General features: G+C 42.5%; 1 protein-coding gene across 1 annotated transcript in view; it reads right to left on the bottom strand.

The window, feature by feature from the left end:
- Window positions 1–1,810: 1,810 nt before the first annotated feature.
- Window positions 1,811–22,520, bottom strand: part of LOC143803648 (calpain-14-like) — a 47,374-nt gene continuing 26,664 nt past the window's right edge. The window contains exons 16-27 of the mRNA XM_077281430.1: window positions 22,502–22,513; window positions 21,607–21,812; window positions 21,474–21,513; window positions 17,758–17,814; window positions 17,199–17,256; window positions 16,743–16,807; window positions 16,036–16,104; window positions 13,165–13,243; window positions 10,046–10,162; window positions 8,681–8,736; window positions 5,175–5,456; window positions 1,811–2,239 (exon numbers count right to left, since the gene is read on the bottom strand). Coding sequence (XP_077137545.1) covers window positions 5,430–5,456; window positions 8,681–8,736; window positions 10,046–10,162; window positions 13,165–13,243; window positions 16,036–16,104; window positions 16,743–16,807; window positions 17,199–17,256; window positions 17,758–17,814; window positions 21,474–21,513; window positions 21,607–21,812; window positions 22,502–22,513 — 786 coding nt within the window. The 3' untranslated portion in view covers window positions 1,811–2,239; window positions 5,175–5,429. The remainder of the gene's footprint in view (window positions 2,240–5,174; window positions 5,457–8,680; window positions 8,737–10,045; window positions 10,163–13,164; window positions 13,244–16,035; window positions 16,105–16,742; window positions 16,808–17,198; window positions 17,257–17,757; window positions 17,815–21,473; window positions 21,514–21,606; window positions 21,813–22,501; window positions 22,514–22,520) is intronic.

The following is a 22,520-nucleotide window of genomic DNA, read 5'->3' on the forward strand; positions in this document are numbered from 1 at the left end:
CACCCGGAAACCCCGTAACGTTAAAGGGGAGAACCCAGCCATCCAGGGCTCGGTGGACAGAAGTGCAGCTAAACCAGTACAGGGTTCAGCAGTGGTGAAGCAGAAGCAGCAGCGGATCCATAGCAGTATGGGGACGTAGGTCGCTCGATATGTGGCAGATCATCGCATGGGCTGATGCCCTCAGATCCGGGCGAAACGGACGAAGGAATCCCCAAGCACAGAGAATCAGGACAGGGAGGATGCTGCGTCACCGCAAGAGGCAGTACGACCCGGGCATGTATTGAAGGACCAAGAGAAGAGTGCAGGAAAAGCGGAAGCCCTATGTAAATACTGTGTCTGTTAAGGATGAGCTGTGCAAAGAAGAAAGTAAAGTTTTATGTTTCAAGTTGCAACTGGACTGTGTCTCTGTTTGTGCGCAAACGACCGGAGAGGATCTTAGGCAACGGAGAGAAGGCCCAGACGGTGCAAACAATAAAGAGGCAAGTACATTGACAATGGGACGTTATCTGCATGTGACGAGAGACCAAGGAGTGCAAGACCTGCTACTCTCAGCCACGACTTTGGCCCTGGTTCTCCCTCACACCCTCATCATCTCCTGCCTTGACTACTGCAACCTCCTGCTCTGTGGCCTTTTCTCTATCACTCTCGCACCCTTCCAATCTATTCTAAACTCTGCTGCCCGACTAATCCACCAGTCCCCCCGCTATTCCCCGGCTTCTCCCCTCCGTCAATCCCTTCACTGGCTCCCCATTACCCAGAGACTCCAGTACAAAAGCCTAACCATGACATACAAAGCCATCCACAACCTGTCTCCTCCATACATCTGTGACCTCGTCTCCCGGTACTTACCTACACGCAACCTCCGATCCTCACAAGATCTCCTTCTCTACTCCCCTCTTATCTCCTCTTCCCACAATCGTATACAATATTTCTCTCGCGCTTCACCCCTACTCTGGAACCCTCTACCACAACACATCAGACTCTCGCCTACCATCGAAACCTTCAAAAAGAACCTGAAGACCCACCTCTTCCGACAAGCCTACAACCTGCAGTAACCACCGATCGACCAAACCGCTGCACGACCAGCTCTATCCTCACCTACTGTATCCTCACCCATCCCTTGTAGACTGTGAGCCCTCGCGGGCAGGGTCCTCTCTCCTCCTGTACCAGTTATGACTTGTAAGATTACTGTACTTGTTTTTATTATGTATACCCCTCCTCACATGTTAAATATAAATGGCTCTATTATAATAATAATAATAATAATAATAATATGAAGATGATCTGAGTATATAGCCCGGCAGCACAGAGTACTTCAGAAGTGGAGCGTGGAATGCGCTGATCTTGTGGGTGGCAGTGACCTGTATTCTCATATGACGTGGTGGGGAAGTAGAGACAAGAGGGAGGCCATAGAGCAAGAGTCACATGGTGAAAGAAGTACAGAGTATTTGAGGAGGGACTGAGCATTTCATAGCGAAAAGAGCAGAATCAGCAGCAGCACAGAGTATGTAAGGCGACACTGCGACTGATCATATGGGAGATGGGCAGTGACGTCCTATCATGCGATGTTAGTGAAGACAGGAATATATGTCACGGGTGGAGAATAGCGGCAAGTGGGAGATGAAAGTAACAGTGCAGCACAGAGTATTTCAGGAGCCGAGCGTTCAGCTTTTATACAGTGATCTGTCTTTACATACTGTGAAGATCAAAGATAATAATATCTCACAAAACAGAACTGAGCGACCAGGAGAGACCAACAGATCGCACGGCGATGAGGAGATAATATAGAAGAGGAAGCATTTCATGAAAATATTTATTTTAGTAAAAAATCACCATATAATGATCAGAGATACAATGTAATCATGTAAAAAAACCTGGACGGCAAATACATAAAATAAAAAAATAACTTAAATAAATAACATAAAATACATTGTAACGAAATATCAATAAATAGAATACAAAGGCAGCGACGCCGACCGGCAGCGTCATCAGGGGTTAACGCAACAGTTACATTGTATCAATACATTTACAGCTCTTATAGAGTCAGTGTATACAGGAAATGCTCCAGATTACCAGGACATGCCAGATTACAGGAATTGCTGGATTATTTAGAGGGCAGATTATACAGGGAGCGTTCAAGTATAACTGGATAATGTGATTGCTTCTGTTTCCATCCTGATTCAGAGCAGCTCGCAAGTGTCATGGTGTCGCCGGCACCCCAACATCATAACGGCGTCACCTGTGTACAAGAAAGAAAAACAAAATGAAACCCCAGCTCTGCTCAACCACAGAAAGTCTGCAACATCCACAACCGAGCCTGCACCCAAATGTGTATGTACCCGAGTGTCATTATCCTGTACCCCGAGTGTCATTATCCTGTACCCCGAGTGTCAGTGTCATTATCCTGTACCCCCAGTGTCAGTGTCATTATCCTGTACCCCGAGTGTCAGTGTCATTATCCTGTACCCCCAGTGTCAGTGTCATTATCCTGTACCCCGAGTGTCAGTGTCATTATCCTGTACCCCCAGTGTCAGTGTCATTATCCTGTACCCCGAGTGTCAGTGTCATTATCCTGTACCCCCAGTGTCAGTGTCATTATCCTGTACCCCGAGTGTCAGCGTCATTATCCTGTACCCCCAGTGTCAGTGTCATTATCCTGTACCCCCAGTGTCAGTGTCATTATCCTGCACCCCCAGTGTCAGTGTCATTATCCTGTACCCCCAGTGTCAGTGTCATTATCCTGTACCCCGAGTGTCAGTGTCATTATCCTGTACCCCCAGTGTCAGTGTCATTATCCTGTACCCCGAGTGTCAGTGTCATTATCCTGTACCCCCAGTGTCAGTGTCATTATCCTGTACCCCGAGTGTCAGCGTCATTATCCTGTACTCCGAGTGTCAGTGTCATTATCCTGTACCCCGAGTGTCAGTGTCATTATCCTGTACCCCCAGTGTCAGTGTCATTATCCTGTACCCCGAGTGTCAGTGTCATTATCCTGTACCCCGAGTGTCAGTGTCATTATCCTGTACCCCGAGTGTCAGTGTCATTATCCTGTACCCCGAGTGTCAGTGTCATTATCCTGTACCCCGAGTGTCAGTGTCATTATCCTGTACCCCGAGTGTCAGTGTCATTATCCTGTACCCCGAGTGTCAGTGTCATTATCCTGTACCCCAGTGTCAGTGTCATTATCCTGTACCCCCAGTGTCAGTGTCATTATCCTGTACCCCCAGTGTCAGTGTCATTATCCTGTACCCCAAGTGTCAGTGTCATTATCCTGTACCCCCAGTGTCAGTGTCATTATCGTGTACCCCGAGTGTCAGTGTCATTATCCTGTACCCCCAGTGTCAGTGTCATTATCCTGTACCCCGAGTGTCAGTGTCATTATCCTGTACCCCAAGTGTCAGTGTCATTATCCTGTACCCCCAGTGTCAGTGTCATTATCGTGTACCCCGAGTGTCAGTTTCATTACCCTGTACCCCCAGTGTCAGTGTCATTATCCTGTACCCCGAGTGTCAGTGTCATTATCCTCTACCCCGAGTGTCAGTGTCATTATCCTGTACCCCCAGTGTCAGTGTCATTATCCTGTACCCCCAGTGTCAGTGTCATTATCCTATACCCCGAGTGTCAGTGTCATTATCCTCTACCCCCAGTGTCAGTGTCATTATCCTCTACCCCGAGTGTCAGTGTCATTATCCTGTACACCCAGTGTCAGTGTCATTATCCTGTACCCCGAGTGTCAGTGTCATTATCCTGTACCCCCAGTGTCAGTATCATTATCGTGTACCCCGAGTGTCAGTGTCATTATCCTGTACCCCCAGTGTCAGTGTCATTATCCTGTACCCCCAGTGTCAGTGTCATTATCCTGTACCCCGAGTGTCAGTGTCATTATCCTGTACCCCGAGTGTCAGTGTCATTATCCTGTACCCCCAGTGTCCGTGTCATTATCCTGTACCCCGAGTGTCAGCGTCATTATCCTGTACCCCGAGTGTCAGTGTCATTATCCTGTACCCCGAGTGTCAGTGTCATTATCCTGTACCCCGAGTGTCAGTGTCATTATCCTGTACCCCAAGTGTCAGTGTCATTATCCTGTACCCCCAGTGTCAGTGTCATTATCCTGTACCCCCAGTGTCAGTGTCATTATCCTGTACCCCGAGTGTCAGTGTCATTGCTTGTCTTACATTCTTTCAGTACATTCCTGTTGTATTACCGTTCATACATTATCAGCACCTATAGATCACAATGTGCAGAGTTTCTGAGAACAGCGCCCCCTAGGTGTGAATATTTCATGCTCTCGCTGTCCTCATTACTAATATGTGCCACTGGAGGAGACCCCTGAGCCCCCCGGTAACCCGTCATCTGCCACCTCCTCGGCTGCTTCCCCGGACGATGCCCATTATAGGGACATAATAATAGATGGACTCGCGTCCCCCGCTTCCTCCTGACATCGCTCACATCTCTGTGCGTCCCCCGTAATAACCCAGATACGAGGCTGTAATAACCCGCGATATTACGGCTCCAGAAGCGTCGTCCGGGTCCGCAGATAATGTGTTAATTCCGCCCAGGTAGACTGTTGATGGAAAACACGACGTCGTCGCCGCGCTGATTAACAATAAACAAGTCAGATGTTATTAGTAGAAGTGTCGTCAGGCTAATTGTCGGATATAATGGAAAGTGCGGCGCGCGCCTCGCTAAACGCCACCAGCCGCCCACACGCAGCAAAATGAGAGCTCGCAGTCCATTACTGCTCGATTGCTTTTCATGTCTGAGTGCAGAAGGAAAAGAGCGGACGCAGGAACACCGGCTCCTACAACAGGTCCGTAAATTAAGATTTTGTCTCATCTTAAAGGGGAACTGTCACCTTTTTCTAACCCAAAAGGAATTGTACATAATAATAATAAATAATAAAAAAAATCCTCATCTAAAAAAAAATCTTCCTGCTGCAGACAATTATCTTTTTATTTTCTCAATTTCTTCCAAGAGTCACAACTTTTTTTTTCCCCATTAATATTAGACTTCGCATGTAATACCCATCTCCAGTCACTAGGTGGCACTGTTCTGCTTTCATTAACCATTCATAGCATTAACAACAGTGTCCCCTGCTGGCAGAAAAATGCAATAACGAGTCGACCAATAATATGTAAAATATAATGTCCAAAGATACAAGAGACAACCCTTACCTTAATAATCACAAGGATCGTCTGGTCAGAAATGAATTAAAAAATATAAAATAAATAGTGGAAAAAAAATAAATATGCAATAAAAAAAATTACAAAATAATGTGCAAAAATATAAATTGTGATTCGGAAATGTCTAAAGACTTGAGTGTAAATTGATCTTGATTATTGTATAACATCATTTTAAAAAAAGTCTATTAAAAATTAATTGCGGAAAATCAGTGCAAATATCCATAAAAAAGGATTTTCTTTGTGTCCTCAGGCGTAAAGAGTCAGCATCATCCACTGTAGAAAAGAATACAGTCAGTATTAGGGATGCAGAAAAGTATTCATGATACAAAAATTGTAGAATTCTAAGATTAGTCACTGACTAAATTATATAAAGGAAACAGCTCAATAGTGACACCTAAAGGAAGAATACTGTAATTACATCTGAAAAAAAAATACAGCCACATCCTGCACCTTAACTATGTTTTATACGGAGAAGGAAAGGAAGAGGCTTCTGATTGACAAATCTATGCTGACCCCGAGATTAAACGAGTCACACTGATGTCTGACTTCATTAAAACGTGATCAGCGTCATCCACTGCCCCACAGAACGGGAGAAAATCATTAAATACAAAACATCTTCACCGATACAAGAAAAACATTACAGGGTTCAAAGGACAAATGTGTCTATTCTGTGCAGTTATGTAACGTGATCATTACTGACAGGGAGGCGGCATTATAGTATCTCACAAAGGACGGGTCAGAGACAAAAGGCAGAATTATATCAAATACCTCGTCAATATTCCTGTACATAGGGGCAGTATTATAGCAGTTATATTCTTGTACATAGGAGCAGTATTATAGTAGTTATATTCTTGTACATAGGAGCAGTATTATAGTAGTTATATTCTTGTACATAGGGGCAGTATTATAGTAGTTATATTCTTGTACATAGGGGCAGTATTATAGTAGTTATATTCTTGTACATAGGGGCAGTATTATAGTAGTTATATTCTTGTACATAGGAGCAGTATTATAGTAGTTATATTCTTGTACATAGAAGCAGTATTATAGTAGTTATATTCTTGTACATAGGGGCAGTATTATAGTAGTTATATTCTTGTACATAGGGGCAGTATTATAGTAGTTATATTCTTGTACATAGGGGCAGTATTATAGCAGTTATATTCTTGTACATAGGATCAGTATTATAGTAGTTATATTCCTGTACATAGGAGCAGTATTATAGTAGTTATATTCTTGTACATAGGAGCAGTATTATAGTAGTTATATTCTTGTACATAGAAGCAGTATTATAGTAGTTATATTCTTGTACATAGGAGCAGTATTATAGTAGTTATATTCTTGTACATGGGGCAGTATTATAGTAGTTATATTCTTGTACATAGGAGCAGTATTATAGCAGTTATATTCTTGTACATAGGAACACTATTATAGTAGTTATATTCTTGTACATAGAGGCAGTATTATAGCAGTTATATTCTTGTACATAGGTGCAGTATTATAGTAGTTATATTTTTGTACATAGGGGCAGTATTATAGTAGTTATATTTTTGTACATAGGGGCAATATTATAGTAGTTATATTCTTGTATATAGGAGGCAGTATTATAATAGTTATATTCTTGTACATAGGGGGCAGTATTATAGTAGTTATATTCTTGTACATAGAGGGCAGTATTATAGTAGTTATATTCTTGTACATAGGGGGCAGTATTATAGTAGTTATATTCTTGTACATAGGGGCAGTATTATAGTAGTTATATTCTTGTACATAGGGGCAGTATTATAGTAGTTATATTCTTGTACATAGGGGCAGTATTATAGTAGTTATATTCTTGTACATAGGAGCAATATTATAGTCGTTATATTTTTGTATATAGGAGGCAGTATTATAGTAGTTATATTCTTGTACATAGGGGGCAGTATTATAGTAGTTATATTCTTGTACATAGAGGGCAGTATTATAGTAGTTATATTCCTGTACATAGGGGCAGTATTATAGTAGTTATATTCTTGTATATAGGAGCAGTATTATAGTAGTTATATTCTTGTACATAGGGGCAGTATTATAGTAGTTATATTCTTGTACATAGGGGCAGTATTATAGTAGTTATATTCTTGTACATAGGAGCAGTATTATAGTAGTTATATTCTTGTACATAGGGGGCAGTATTATAGTAGTTATATTCTTGTACATAGGGCAGTATTATAGTAGTTATATTCTTGTACATAGGGGGCAGTATTATAGTAGTTATATTCTTGTACATAGGGGGCAGTATTATAGTAAATATATTCTTGTACATAGGGGGCAGTATTATAGTAGTTATATTCTTGTACATAGGGGGCAGTATTATAGTAGTTATATTCTTGTACATAGGGGGCAGTATTATAGTAGTTATATTCTTGTACATAGGTGCAGTATTATAGTAGTTATATTCTTGTACATAGGGGCAGTATTATAGTAGTTATATTCTTGTACATAGGAACACTATTATAGTAGTTATATTCTTGTACATAGGAGCAATATTATAGTAGTTATATTCTTGTATATAGGGGGTAGTATCATAGTAGTTATATTCTTGTACATAGGAGCAGTATTATAGTAGTTATATTCTTGTACATAGGAGCAGTATTATAGTAGTTATATTCTTGTACATAGGAGCAGTATTATAGTAGTTACATTCTTGTACATAGGAGCAGTATTATAGTAGTTATATTCTTGTACATAGGAGCAGTATTATAGTAGTTATATTCTTGTACATAGGAGCAGTATTATAGTAGTTATATTCTTGTACATAGAAGCAGTAATATAGTAGTTATATTCTTGTACATAGTGGGCAGTATTATAGTAGTTATATTCTTGTACATAGGGGGCAGTATTATAGTAGTTATACTCTTGTACATAGGAGCAGTATTATAGTAGTTATATTCTTGTACATAGGAGCAGTATTACAGTAGTTATATTCTTGTACATAGGGACAATATTGTAATATATCCTTGAATACGTCACTGGTTTTTCCTTCCTAATCTGAGAGTAGCATAATGTGGATACAAAAGTCTCTGATTCCAGCGATGTCTCGCGTGCTGGGCTACTTGCTGTTTTTTTTTTTTAAAGTTGCCGTTTTACTAGTAAGAGATTATCACCAGTGAACTACATATATATAGTTCTTCATATTCATGAGCTCTGTGTAACTGCACTGATTGGCAGCTTTCTGCCTATGCACAGCGTACACTGAAAGCTTCCAATCAGTGGTGTGGGAGGGGTTATACAGAGCTCAGCATGTAGCGAACTGGTAAATCTGCAGCAAATGAAGCAGTGATTTTATCAAAACAGCAGCAGTCAGCCCAGTAAGTGGCACATCACTGGAATCAGGGTCTCAGCCCCTACATAATGCTGCTTTCAGAGGTGACAGAAAAAATAGTGACAGATTCCTTTTAAAAACCTTGAGGAATGAGTCCTCCGGTCTTAGAGGAGAGAATTATCGCTATTGTACGTACCTCGGCCTCTTTTAAATAGATTCCTTTCCCATCTTTGCTCAGATTATGAAAGACCTCTGGAATGGAGAGAAAGAGACGTCAATAGGAGCAGATGATAATGGAGGATTGTAGCAGCAGATGGGCGCGCTAGCTTCTCGGTGACAGCCCGGGTTTGCATTATTCTCCCAGCTCCACATTCAGGAGCCTCCTGGGGACGTCGCTGAACCTTACAAAGCTTTAATCCATGAGGTTCGGACGTCTGACAACCTTGTTTCCCCAGTCTGACAACCAGCGGGAGCAACCTATGGTGCCCTGGATAATCAGTGGTGCTGGGAGATTTATGCAAACGTTGCAAAGCAAGAGATGATAATACACGGTCCTCCATCACCAAACCATGCAAAGCGTGCGTCTGATCATTAATAATGGGGGCACGAAGCAATACGTGTAAGTATGTGCCCCCCTTATGTCGACAGGTGCTTATTATGGGGGCACTAATATTACTGGTCACAGGTATAAAAGTTTGACACCTTGATAGCAGAGGATGTGAGACTATTTCATATAGGAGGAGAGCTGTTTCTCTCTGTTATCAGCCGTGCTGGACAGTGAAACTTTTACTTCTATATCTGTGAATATTGTAGGACATTTTATTTAGGATTTGCATGTATGATTGTTGGTTGTGCTCATGTATGTATCCTTACATATACATGTCTGCGCGTGTAGTGTAGGGCAGAGGCAGATAACGCATTCAGCTCTGCTACATCGCTATGCAGCCGCTCGCCCCTTATCTTCGCCCATCTGTACCCTGCACCAATGTACCATGAACGGCCCTTCCCCACGTCCTACCTGTACCGCTGACTGGCGGTGACGATGGTATAAAATGGGGAAGGGACGGGTTGAACCTGGAGCGGATGAGGCTGGTGGAGCCGGAGGCAGCGATATTGTACGGCGGAGCCTAGGAGGCGCTAGAGGGAGGAGGAGCACAGCGCGCATTAGTGGAAAATGCAGGACTGCAAACAAGAGGAAGTACTACTACTCCCAGCTGTCTCCAGAGCCGGCCTGCAGAACGAAGCCGACCAGGGAGCAAATGCCCATTGGGTCCTAGAACTGAACTCTGGGAAGAGATTTTATCAGGCGACTGTCTCTTTAAGAAGAAAAGAGATAAATTAGTCAAAAAGATACATGAATGGTTCCTGTTCCAAAAGAACAAGCAGAAAGGGTTAATAAAAAGATACATTGTATCCAGGGAAGGTGAGAGCGGGTGAGTCCGCCATCACTGATGTATAGAAATCACATGAGTTCCCTGCGGGTGAGCGGAGGCCGCCATCCACGAGCAATCGATGGCACCTCTGCGGCGTTACAGCATGCACATGTGGCGCGGTGACGTACCTTCATTGATCTCCATCCGCAGCATGAGGCAGACGAAGTTCTCAAAATTGATTTTCAGAGACGAGTCGCCGTATCGCAGCGCCATTAGGCTGGAGAACTGACGGCTTAATGTGATTCCTACAGGCGTTAAATAGTGAGAGAGACGGAGCGTGAGGAAAGAGAGGGTGAGAGACAGTCAGGAGGAGGGCGAAAGACAGTCAGGAAGAGGGAGAGAGAGTCAGGAGGAGGGAGAGACAGTCAGGAGGAGGGAGAGACAATCAGGAGGAGGGAGAGACAATCAGGAGGAGGGAGAGACAATCAGGAGGAGGGAGAGACAGTAAGGAGGAGGGAGAGACAATCAGGAGGAGGGAGAGACAGTCAGGAGGAGGGAGAGACAGTCAGGAGGAGGGAGAGACAATCAGGAGGAGGGGGAGACAATCAGGAGGAGGGAGAGACAATCAGGAGGAGGGAGAGACAGTAAGGAGGAGGGAGAGACAATCAGGAGGAGGGAGAGACAGTCAGGAGGAGGGAGAGACAGTCAGGAGGAGGGAGAGACAGTCAGGAGGAGGGGGAGACAATCAGGAGGAGGGAGAGACAATCAGGAGGAGGGAGAGACAGTCATGGGGAGGGAGAGACAGTCAGGAGGAGGGAGAGACAATCAGGAGGAGGGAGAGACAGTCAGGAGGAGGGAGAGACAATCAGGAGGAGGGAGAGACAATCAGGAGGAGGGAGAGACAGTAAGGAGGAGGGAGAGACAATCAGGAGGAGGGAGAGACAGTCAGGAGGAGGGAGAGACAGTCAGGAGGAGGGAGAGACAATCAGGAGGAGGGGGAGACAATCAGGAGGAGGGAGAGACAATCAGGAGGAGGGAGAGACAGTAAGGAGGAGGGAGAGACAATCAGGAGGAGGGAGAGACAGTCAGGAGGAGGGAGAGACAGTCAGGAGGAGGGAGAGACAGTCAGGAGGAGGGGGAGACAATCAGGAGGAGGGAGAGACAATCAGGAGGAGGGAGAGACAGTCAGGAGGAGGGAGAGACAGTCAGGAGGAGGGAGAGACAATCAGGAGGAGGGAGAGACAGTCAGGAGGAGGGAGAGACAATCAGGAGGAGGGAGAGACAGCCAGGAGGAGGGCAAGAGACAGTCAGGAGGAGGGAGAGACAGTCAGGAGGAGGGAGAGATAGTCAGGAGGAGGGAGAGAGACAATCAGGAGGAGGGAGAGAGACAATCAGGAGGAGGGAGAGACAGTCAGGAGGAGGGAGAGACAGTCAGGAGGAGGGAGAGACAATCAGGAGGAGGGAGAGACAGGAGGATGGAGAGACAATCAGGAGGAGGGAGAGACAATCAGGAGGAGGGAGAAACAATCAGGAGGAGGGAGAGACAGTCAGTCAGGAGGAGGGAGAGACAGGAGGACGGAGAGACAATCAGGAGGAGGGAGAGACAATCAGGAGGAGGGTGAGACAATCAGGAGGAGGGAGAGACATTCAGGAGGAGGGAGAGACAATCAGGAGGAGGGAGAGAGTCAGGAGGAGGGAGAGACAATCAGTAGGAGGGCGAGACAGTCAGGAGGAGGGTGAGGCAGTCAGGAGGAGGGAGAGACAGTCAGGAGGAGGGAGATACAGGAGGAGGGCGAGAGACAAGAGGAGGGAGAGACAGGAGGAGGGAGAAAGGCAGTCAGGAGGAGGGCGAGAGACGGTCAGGAAGAGGGAGAGCAATGAGAGGAGAGAGTAAGGAAAGAGATGGAGAAGACAGGGGGAGAGGGAGTGAGGGGAAGAGAGAGATGGAGAGTAAGCAAAGAGAGTGAGAGAGTCAAACGGTGAGAGTATGAGGAAATGAGAGAGATGATGGAGGTTAGAAAGACAGAGAAAGTACCAAAGACAGGAAGAGCCCGAGAGTGAGAGAGAAAAGGTGGAGAAGTGAAGAGAACAGAGAGGAGTCAAGAGAAGAAAGAGCCAAGAAAAGAGAGAACCCAAAGAGAAGAGCGTCAAGAAAAGAGAGACCCATGAGAAAAAAGAGTAAAAATGGAAGAGTCCATAATAGAGACAGCAGAGTGAAGTTTGGGGAAAAGTTTGTGCAGGTACAAGGATAATGGTTATGAAAAGGGAGAAAAAGAAACAGAGTTCAAGAGAGTGAGGGTCAATAAAAAAAGAGGAGAGCGCAAAAAAAGAGAAGGTGTGAGATACAGGGGAGAGGAGAAAGGGAGAGCAGGAGAGAGAGTACAAGAGGAGGCGGATGAGAGAGAGAGAGAGAACACGTGGTGAGTGGACATATTAGAGGGTCGCACAGTGGACATATTAGAGTGTCGCACAGTAGACATATTAGAGGGTCGCACCTGTCTCTGTCTCCCTGTTCTCATCTGTTATGGCAGACACCTGACTGATGATGTGCGGCTCTGCTGGGGAGATGGCGAGACCGGCGGCATCATTTATACACAGCACCTCACCGCCTGCAGACGGAAATGCAGCAGAGCTGGGCTTCTTATGTCCATTCCATGCTGTGGTCTTATGTTATATTTGTGGTTTTACATGGGACTGCTGGTAAACCTATATCATCACACTGTGCAAAGGATGCAGCCCAATAATGCTAAATGACAATCTCAACTCTGCTATATCATTACAGATGTTGCACACATAAAATAATTCTTCTTTCCAAAGCCCCTATAGAAGCGATTCCTAAACTCTTCTTGTTTACATAGGACTGCAGGTCAACTTTTGGATTAAGCAATTCTGGACTTTAAATGAGAAACTCAGCTCTGTTGCATCATTCCTGCACTAGGAGGTATAACTCAGTTCTCATCAGAGTTCCCCTACTAACAATTATTCAACTTTTTTACATAGGACTGCAAGAAAGCTTTTACATTATGACAATGCACACCGGATTCGGGTCATATTGGACAAACTGAGCTCTGCTACATCATGACCAAGACAGTGCAGATAAGATGGTTCTTCTTTAGAGAGTTATTCCTTTTACATAGGACTGCAGCTAAACTTTTCCATTATATTGATACACGCTGGATTCAGGTGTTTAGACGACAACCTCAGCTCTGCTACATCTTTCCAGAAGTAGCAGATTGGAGGCGTCTCGGGCCCTTTTCACACTTCTCTGACTTTCCAGCTGGTGACGGGGACATTTCTCATCTTTTACCTTTCTCCTGTACCGCGGCCTGCAGGTCATTCAGCTCCAAATATCCCGATTTATCAATGTCTCTCCTCTGGAAAATCTCCTATGGAAACAATGAGATTACACGGTGAGATTTCTCTCCGCGGCTCCACAGAATACAAACGCCGCGCGCATAAATCTCAATTTCACTCCGAGCAAACGGAACATTATATAAAGCGTCTGGGAAGATTAGCGGGAAGTGACCTCTGTGTGTAGAACAAGGGTAAAGCCTGCGATTCCGGACGATCAGCCGGGCGCCGCTCGTCTCCTAGAATCTGCACATAATAACATTATATCAGACACCGAGAGATATAAAGTGCGTCTGACACCAGGAATAATCGTCTGAGGGGACGTAAGACCACAACGGAGACACCGGTCCCCCAGAAATACACGACCCAGGGGTCCTGACAACTCGCAGCGATCTATGTATGTCTGTGATAAATCCTGATAAATAGATAATAGATGATAGATACAGGGGCTTCTCACAAAATTAGAATATCATCAAAAAGTGAATTTATTTCAGTTCTTCAATACAAAAAGTGAATCTCCTATATTCTATATAGTCATTACACACAGAGTGATCTATTTCACGTGTTTATTTCTGTTAATGTTGATGATTATGGCTTACAGCCAATGAAAACCCCAAAGTCATTATCTCAGTAAATTAGAATACTTTATAACACCAGCTTGAAATATGATTTTAAAATCCGCAATGTCGTCCTACTGAAATGTATGTTCAGTAAATGCACTCAGTACTTGGTCGGGCTCCTTTGCATCAATTACTGCATCAATGCGGCGTGGCATGGAGGCGATCAGCCTGTGGTGCTGCTGAGGTGCTATGGAAGCCCAGGTTGCTTTGATAGCAACCTTCAACTCGTCTGCATTGTTGGGTCTGATGTCTCATCTTCCTCTTGACAATACTCCATAGATTCTCTATGAGGTTAATGTCAGGCGAGTTTGCTGCCAATCAAGCCCAGTGATACTGTTGTTTGTACACCAGGTATTGGTACTTTTGGCAGTGTGGACAGGGGCCAAGTCCTGCTGGAGAATGACATTTCCATCTCCAGAAAGCTTGTCGGCAGAGGGAAGCATGAAGTGCTCTAAAATGTCCTGGTAGACGGCTGCGCTGACTTTGATAAAACACAGTGGACCTACACCAGCAGATGACATGGCTCCCCAAACCATCACTGATTGTGGACACTTCACACCAGACCTCCAGCAGCTTGGATTGTAGCCTCCACTCTTCCTCCAGAATCTGGGACCTTGATTGCCAAATATAATGGAAAATTTACTTCCATCTGAAAACAACACCTTGGACCACTGACAACAGTCCGGTTCTTTTTCTCCGTGGTCCAGATAAGACACTTCTGGCGTTGTCTATTGGTCATGAGTGGCTGACACAAGGAATGTGACACTTGTAGCCCATGTCCTGGACACGTCTGTGTGCGGCGGCTCTGGAAGCAATGACTCCAGCAGCAGTCCGCTCCTTGTGAATCTCCCCCACATTACTGAATGGCCTTTTCTTAACAATCTTTTCCAGGCTGCGGTTATCCCGGTTGCTTGTGCACCTTTTTCTACCACACTTTTTTCTTCCACTCCACTTTCCATTAATATTTTTGGATACAGCACTCTGTGAACAGCCGACTTCTTTACCAATGACCTTTTGTGGCTTCCCCTCCTTGTGGAGTGTGTCAATGACTGCCTTCTGGACATCTGTCAGGTCAGCAGTCTTCCCCATGATTGTGGAGCTACTGAAACAAACTAAGGGACCTTTATAAACACTAAAGGTACCGTCACACATAGCGACGCTGCAGCGATAGGTCCCTGGGTAACCAGGGTAAACATCGGGTTGCTAAGCGCAGGGCCGCCCTTAGTAACCCGATGTTTACCCTGGTTACCAGTGTAAAATGTAAAAAAACAAACAGTACATACTCACCTGCGCGTCCCCCGGCGTCCGCTTCCCTGCACTGACTGAGTGCCGGCCCTAACAGCAGAGCGGTGACGTCACCGCTGTGCTGTGCTTTCACTTTACGGCCGGTGCTCAGTCAGTGCAGGAAGCGGACGGCGGGGGACGCGCAGGTGAGCATGTACTGTTTGTTTTTTTACATTTTACACTGGTAACCAGGGTAAACATTGGGTTACTAAGCGCGGACCTGCGCTTAGTAACCCGATATTTACCCTGGTTACCATTGTAAAACATCGCTGGTATCGTTGCTTTTGGTGTCAAACACGACGATATACGCCGATCTGACGACCAAATAAAGTTCTGAACTTTAATCAACGACCAGCGATATCACAGCAGGATCCTGATCGCTGCTGCGTGTCAAACACAACGATATCGCTAGCCAGGACACTGCAACGTCATGGATCGTTAGCAATATCGTTTAGTGTGAAGGTACCTTTAGGAGCCTTTGCAGGTGTTTTTTGTTAATTATTCTAATTTACTGAGATAATGACTTTTGGGTTTTCATTGGCTGTAAGCGATAATCATCAACATTAACAGAAATAAACACGTGAAATAGATCACTCTGTGTGTAATGTCTCTATATAATATATGAGATTCACTTTTTGTGTTGAAGAACTGAAATAAATTCACTTTTTGATGATATTCTAATTTTGTATGAAGCATCGGTAGAAGATAGATAATATATAATGGATAGACAATAGATAGATAGATAGATAGATAGATAAATAATATATAATGGATAGATAGATAGATAATAGATAGATAATAGATAGATAGATGATACATAGATAATAGATAGATAGATAGATAGATAGATGATAGATAATATAGATAGATAATAGATAGATAATAGATAGATAGTAGATACATAGATGGATGGATGTGCTCACCTGGTAGGAGATCAGACGCTGCCATAGGCTGTAGAACTCGATCATGTTCAGTGTGCCGGACGCACTCACCTGTAATGTGATTAAGGCTGATAACAATGTGACGTCACTAGTATCATATATGTCATACACTCCAGTCACAGCCAGAGCTGCATTCAAAATGCAGCTCTTTTTCCGCTTCTCCGGCTGCAGGTCCACAGTGGATGTTATTAGTGATGAGTGAGTGTGCTATCCCAGTATCTCGGCTGTGCTCAGATATTACGTTCGAGTCCCTGCGGCTGCATGATTCGCGGCTGTTAGACAGTCACAGCACATCTAGGGATGACCTAACAAACAGGCAATCCTCCGTGTGCTGCGGATGTGTAACAGCCATGAATTATGCAGCCGCAGGGACGCGAACATATTATCCTGAATATTGGGATAACACCTTATCCGAGCACGCTCGCTCATCACTAGTTGTTATCTCTATGGTATGCCCATCCTGGGAATTCTGTGTACAGCGCCGGGGTATAGGCTGGTGCCATAGAATCAATAGTTAATGCCAATGCAGCCGAGCTGAATGTACGGGATATGATGTCCTGCCGTAATGGAAAGCGACGAGCAATTTGCTGGAAGTAAAAGCGCCGGTGATTCGGGGTCATGGCTGAGCGCCCCCCGGGCATCGCAGGAAGGGCACAAATCAAAGGATTTTTGTAACACGAGAAGGATACGTCCAACTGAGCCATAATGACTTTACAGTCGTCCAGGCTGAACTTGACCGGAGCGTTCCTGGCACCTGCGAGAGAGAGCGGGAGACGAGCGGCGTTATCACACACGGGCGAGACACCCTGCGAGGGTTAATGTCATCCCAGGGGTTAATGCATAGTAATGATTGAATTCGTAAGCCCCCGCAGGAACAACCGCGCCCAAAACGAACACGTTCTACCAAGATGGCGGTTATATGATGCGGCCAAAAACCCGCACCATAATGAACGGCGTCTCACGCTATTCTCCTCCTTTGTGCATCGATCCATCACCATTTTCAGCATCTCTGCTTACTGTCAGCACATGCATATTTTTATCCATTTATTGACAGCAAGCAGAGATATTGAACGTGGAAACCCCCTTTAAACCTCCCTAAACCTCCCGACTTTTCTCTACGGGTCTGATCAGGACGTGTGACTTACCGGACCACGATCCTTTATTCAGCAGCATCTGCAGCTCGGAGACATTGATTTCAGGATGCTGCAACATAATTTATAGAATTAATACATGTCCTGACATATAGAAGAGGCAAAGATACAAATTAGGCCCCTTTAAGCAGATCTTTTTAGAGGGCCCCTGGGGCCCCATTGGCTATCAGAGCATTATGGTACCTTTGCCTTCAGGATATGCAAGTAAAAATGCCACCACTAGAGGGCGCTAACGCCTCCACTTATAGACAGAGCACATGATGCAGTCAGGTTCTTAGCTCCCTCTAGTGGTGGCTGCAACCGGCAGAACTAGTCAGCTCCGCTACATAGCAGCCAAACTTCCATCACTATAAAGATATATTAAGAAACTAATAAGCAAAAGATTTTGGCCCTAAATAGATTGAAAAAAAACTGCATTTGTTCAAATGACTAAATTAAAAACGTTATTCATTTTAAGTCACTGATTATAAATTCTCTTATCATATAATCTGCCATTTATGTATTTAATAACATTTTATACTGTTTATATTACAGTTGTTGCAAAACTGCTTACCTTCTCAAAATATCTGATGATGACATTTTCTTGTTCATCTTTTTTGTCAGCAATTTTCTGATGAAAAACAAGGCACGTCCAAATTGTCATACTCTAATACAAACGCACATTGGTCACTATAATACTGCCCCCTATATACTATAATATAACTATTACAATACTGCTCCTATGTACAAGAATATAACTACTATAATACTGCTCCTATGTACAGGAATATAACTACTATAATACTGCTCCTATGTACAGGAATATAACTACTATAATACTGCTCCTATGTACAAGAATATAACTACTATAATACTGCCCCTATGTACAAGAATATAACTACTATAATACTGCTCCTATGTACAAGAATATAATTACTATAATACTGCCACCTATGTACAAGAATATAACTACAATAATACTGCCCATATGTACAAGAATATAACTACTATAATACTGCCCCTATGTACAAGCATATAACTACTATAATACTGCCCCTATGTACAAGCATATAACTACTATAATACTGCCCCTATGTACAAGAATATAACTACTATAATACTGCCCCCTATATACAAGAATATAACTACTATAATACTGCTCCTATGTACAAGAATATAACTACTATAATACTGCTCCTATGTACAAGAATATAACTACTATAATACTGCTCCTATGTGCAAGAATATACCGTAACTACTATAATACTGCCCCTATGTACAAGAATATAACTACTATAATACTGCTCCTATGTACAAAAATATAACTACTATAATGCTGCTCCTATGTACAAGAATATAACTACTATAATACTGCCCCCTATGTACAAGAATAAACTAATATAATACTGCCCCTATGTACAAGAATATAACTACTATAATACTGCCCCCTATGCACAAGAATATAACTACTATAATACTGCTCCTATGTACAAGAATATAACTACTATAATACTGCTCCCTATGTACAAGAATATAACTACTATAATACTGCCCCCTATGTACAGGAATATAACTACTATAATACTGCTCCTATGTACAAGAATATAACTACTATAATACTGCCCCTATGTACAAGCATATAACTACTATAATACTGCCCCTATGTACAAGAATATAACTACTATAATACTGCTCCTATGTACAAGAATATAACTACTATAATACTGCTCCTATGTACAAGAATATAACTACTATAATACTGCCCCTATGTACAAGAATATAACTTCTATAATACTACTCCTATGTACAAGAATATATCTACTATAATACTGCCCCTATGTACAAGAATATAACTACTATAATACTGCTCCTATGTACAAGAATATAACTACTATAATACTGCCCCCTATATACAAGAATATAACTACTATAATACGGCCCCTATGTACAAGAATATAACTACTATAATACTGCCCCCTATGTACAGGAATATAACTACTATAATACTGCTCCTATGTACAAGAATATAACTACTATAATACTGCCCCTATGTACAAGCATATAACTACTATAATACTGCCCCTATGTACAAGAATATAACTACTATAATACTGCCCCTATGTACAAGAATATAACTACTATAATACTGCTCCTATGTACAAGAATATAACTACTATAATACTGCTCCTATGTACAAGAATATAACTACTATAATACTGCCCCTATGTACAAGAATATAACTACTATAATACTGCCCCTATGTACAAGAATATAACTACTATAATACTGCCCCTATGTACAAGAATATAACTACTATAATACTGCTCCTATGTACAAGAATATAACTACTATAATACTGCCCCTATGTACAAGAATATAACTACTATAATACTGCCCCTATGTACAAGAATATAACTACTATAATACTGCCCCTATGTACAAGAATATAACTACTATAATACTGCCCCTATGTACAAGAATATAACTACTATAATACTGCCCCTATGTACAAGAATATAACTACTATAATACTGCTCCTATGTACAAGAATATAACTACTATAATACTGCCCCTATGTACAAGAATATAACTACTATAATACTGCCCCTATGTACAAGAATATAACTACTATAATACTGCCCCTATGTACAAGAATATAACTACTATAATACTGCCCCTATGTACAAGAATATAACTACTATAATACTGCCCCTATGTACAAGAATATAACTGCTATAATACTGCTCCTATGTACAAGAATATAACTACTATAATACTGCCCCTATGTACAAGAATATAACTACTATAATACTGCCCCTATGTACAAGAATATAACTGCTATAATACTGCCCCTATGTACAAGAATATAACTACTATAATACTGCCCCTATGTACAAGAATATAACTGCTATAATACTGCTCCTATGTACAAGAATATAACTACTATAATACTGCCCCTATGTACAAGAATATAACTACTATAATACTGCCCCTATGTACAAGAATATAACTGCTATAATACTGCCCCTATGTACAAGAATATAACTACTATAATACTGCCCCTATGTACAAGAATATAACTACTATAATACTGCCCCTATGTACAAGAATATAACTACTATAATACTGCCCCTATGTACAAGAATATAACTGCTATAATACTGCCCCTATGTACAAGAATATAACTACTATAATACTGCCCCTATGTACAAGAATATAACTGCTATAATACTGCCCCTATGTACAAGAATATAACTACTATAATACTGCTCCTATGTACAAGAATATAACTACTATAATACTGCCCCTATGTACAAGAATATAACTATTATAATACTGCCCCTATGTACAAGAATATAACTACTATAACACTGCCCCTCTGTACAAGAATATAACTACTATAATACTGCTCCTATGTACAAGAATATAACTACTATAATACTGCCCCTATGTACAAGAATATAACTACTATAATACTGCCCCTATGTACAAGAATATAACTACTATAATACTGCCCCTATGTACAAGAATATAACTACTATAATACTGCCCCTATGTACAAGAATATAACTACTATAATACTGCCCCTATGTACAAGAATATAACTGCTATAATACTGCTCCTATGTACAAGAATATAACTTCTATAATACTGCCCCTATGTACAAGAATATAACTACTATAATACTGCCCCTATGTACAAGAATATAACTGCTATAATACTGCCCCTATGTACAAGAATATAACTACTATAATACTGCCCCTATGTACAAGAATATAACTGCTATAATACTGCTCCTATGTACAAGAATATAACTACTATAATACTGCCCCTATGTACAAGAATATAACTACTATAATACTGCCCCTATGTACAAGAATATAACTGCTATAATACTGCCCCTATGTACAAGAATATAACTACTATAATACTGCCCCTATGTACAAGAATATAACTACTATAATACTGCCCCTATGTACAAGAATATAACTACTATAATACTGCCCCTATGTACAAGAATATAACTACTATAATACTGCCCCTATGTACAAGAATATAACTACTATAATACTGCCCCTATGTACAAGAATATAACTGCTATAATACTGCCCCTATGTACAAGAATATAACTACTATAATACTGCTCCTATGTACAAGAATATAACTACTATAATACTGCCCCTATGTACAAGAATATAACTACTATAATACTGCCCCTATGTACAAGAATATAACTACTATAATACTGTCAGTGTATATGAGGAAATCTTCTGCTTTGCCTTCTTTTACCTTGCAGCACAGAACCAGATTTGGACTCTCTCCTTGCGCCCTGACATGAATAAATATAAAGTTCACTGTTAGTAACTCTTCTGTCGGATGGATGTAGGATTTAGATATGTTGAGAGTTGTAGTCAGCACTTACTCCAGGAGATGTTTTCTGGAGAACACGCGGAGGATGAATTCACATTCTTGTCGTGGTTCCGCAGTGGAAGGGACAATGACGTAGGAGCCGGGGTGCAGGTGGAAGTCTTGGGTCACTTCTCGCTCATTGATGAACACGCACTTGTTGTTGACCGGACGGTTGTTCATGAAGAAATCTTGCGGCAGCCGGCTCCTTATAGCCTGGTACTGTACACGGGGAGATGTGCACAAAGTCGTAAAACTATCAGAACAAAGAACTGTCCATCCATTCATCTATGCATTCATCCATCTTTCCGTTCATCAATTCATCCATCCATTTATCCATCCATCCTTCCATCCATTTATTTATTCATCCATCCGTCCGTCCGTCCATCCCTCGCCCCACGATTTCTCGTCTATCTTGCGCTTTCTCAGATTCCTCGTTGCCCCCGGCTTGTAGAATAAATGACTCCATGGCTGTGGGCCGCGGTCGATACCTAGATTTATGATGCTTCGGAGCCCTGGAAGCGGCGGCGGCTCCACAACCTGCGATATTAATCTTCCCGTTCAATAAAACCTGCATTTGACCTCCCGGCTCACGGTGGTTTCTGTAGTTCGGACCCTCGGCCCCGCTCCTCCCCTCCCCCATTATTCCACTTTTATCCAAGCGTGCAATTACAGATAATAATTATTATTACTGAATTATGACAAAGTGTTATTCCCGTCTTCCATTACCAGCTCCTCTCTATGACTCCTCCCGCCCACAGCAGAAAGCAGCCTTCAGTTTTCTGTTTTGATATTTCTTATTCTTTGACATTAGTCTTAAAGGGGCGGGATGTCGATAAGAGGCAGGATTTATCGCCCACATACTGCACCTTGTGTTACATTGTCCAAATTGAAACATTGTTGCAACTCACCTCCAATGGCACCTAAAAG

The sequence above is a fragment of the Ranitomeya variabilis genome, chromosome 2, assembly GCF_051348905.1.
Source record: "Ranitomeya variabilis isolate aRanVar5 chromosome 2, aRanVar5.hap1, whole genome shotgun sequence".
Lineage (NCBI taxonomy): Eukaryota > Metazoa > Chordata > Amphibia > Anura > Dendrobatidae > Ranitomeya > Ranitomeya variabilis.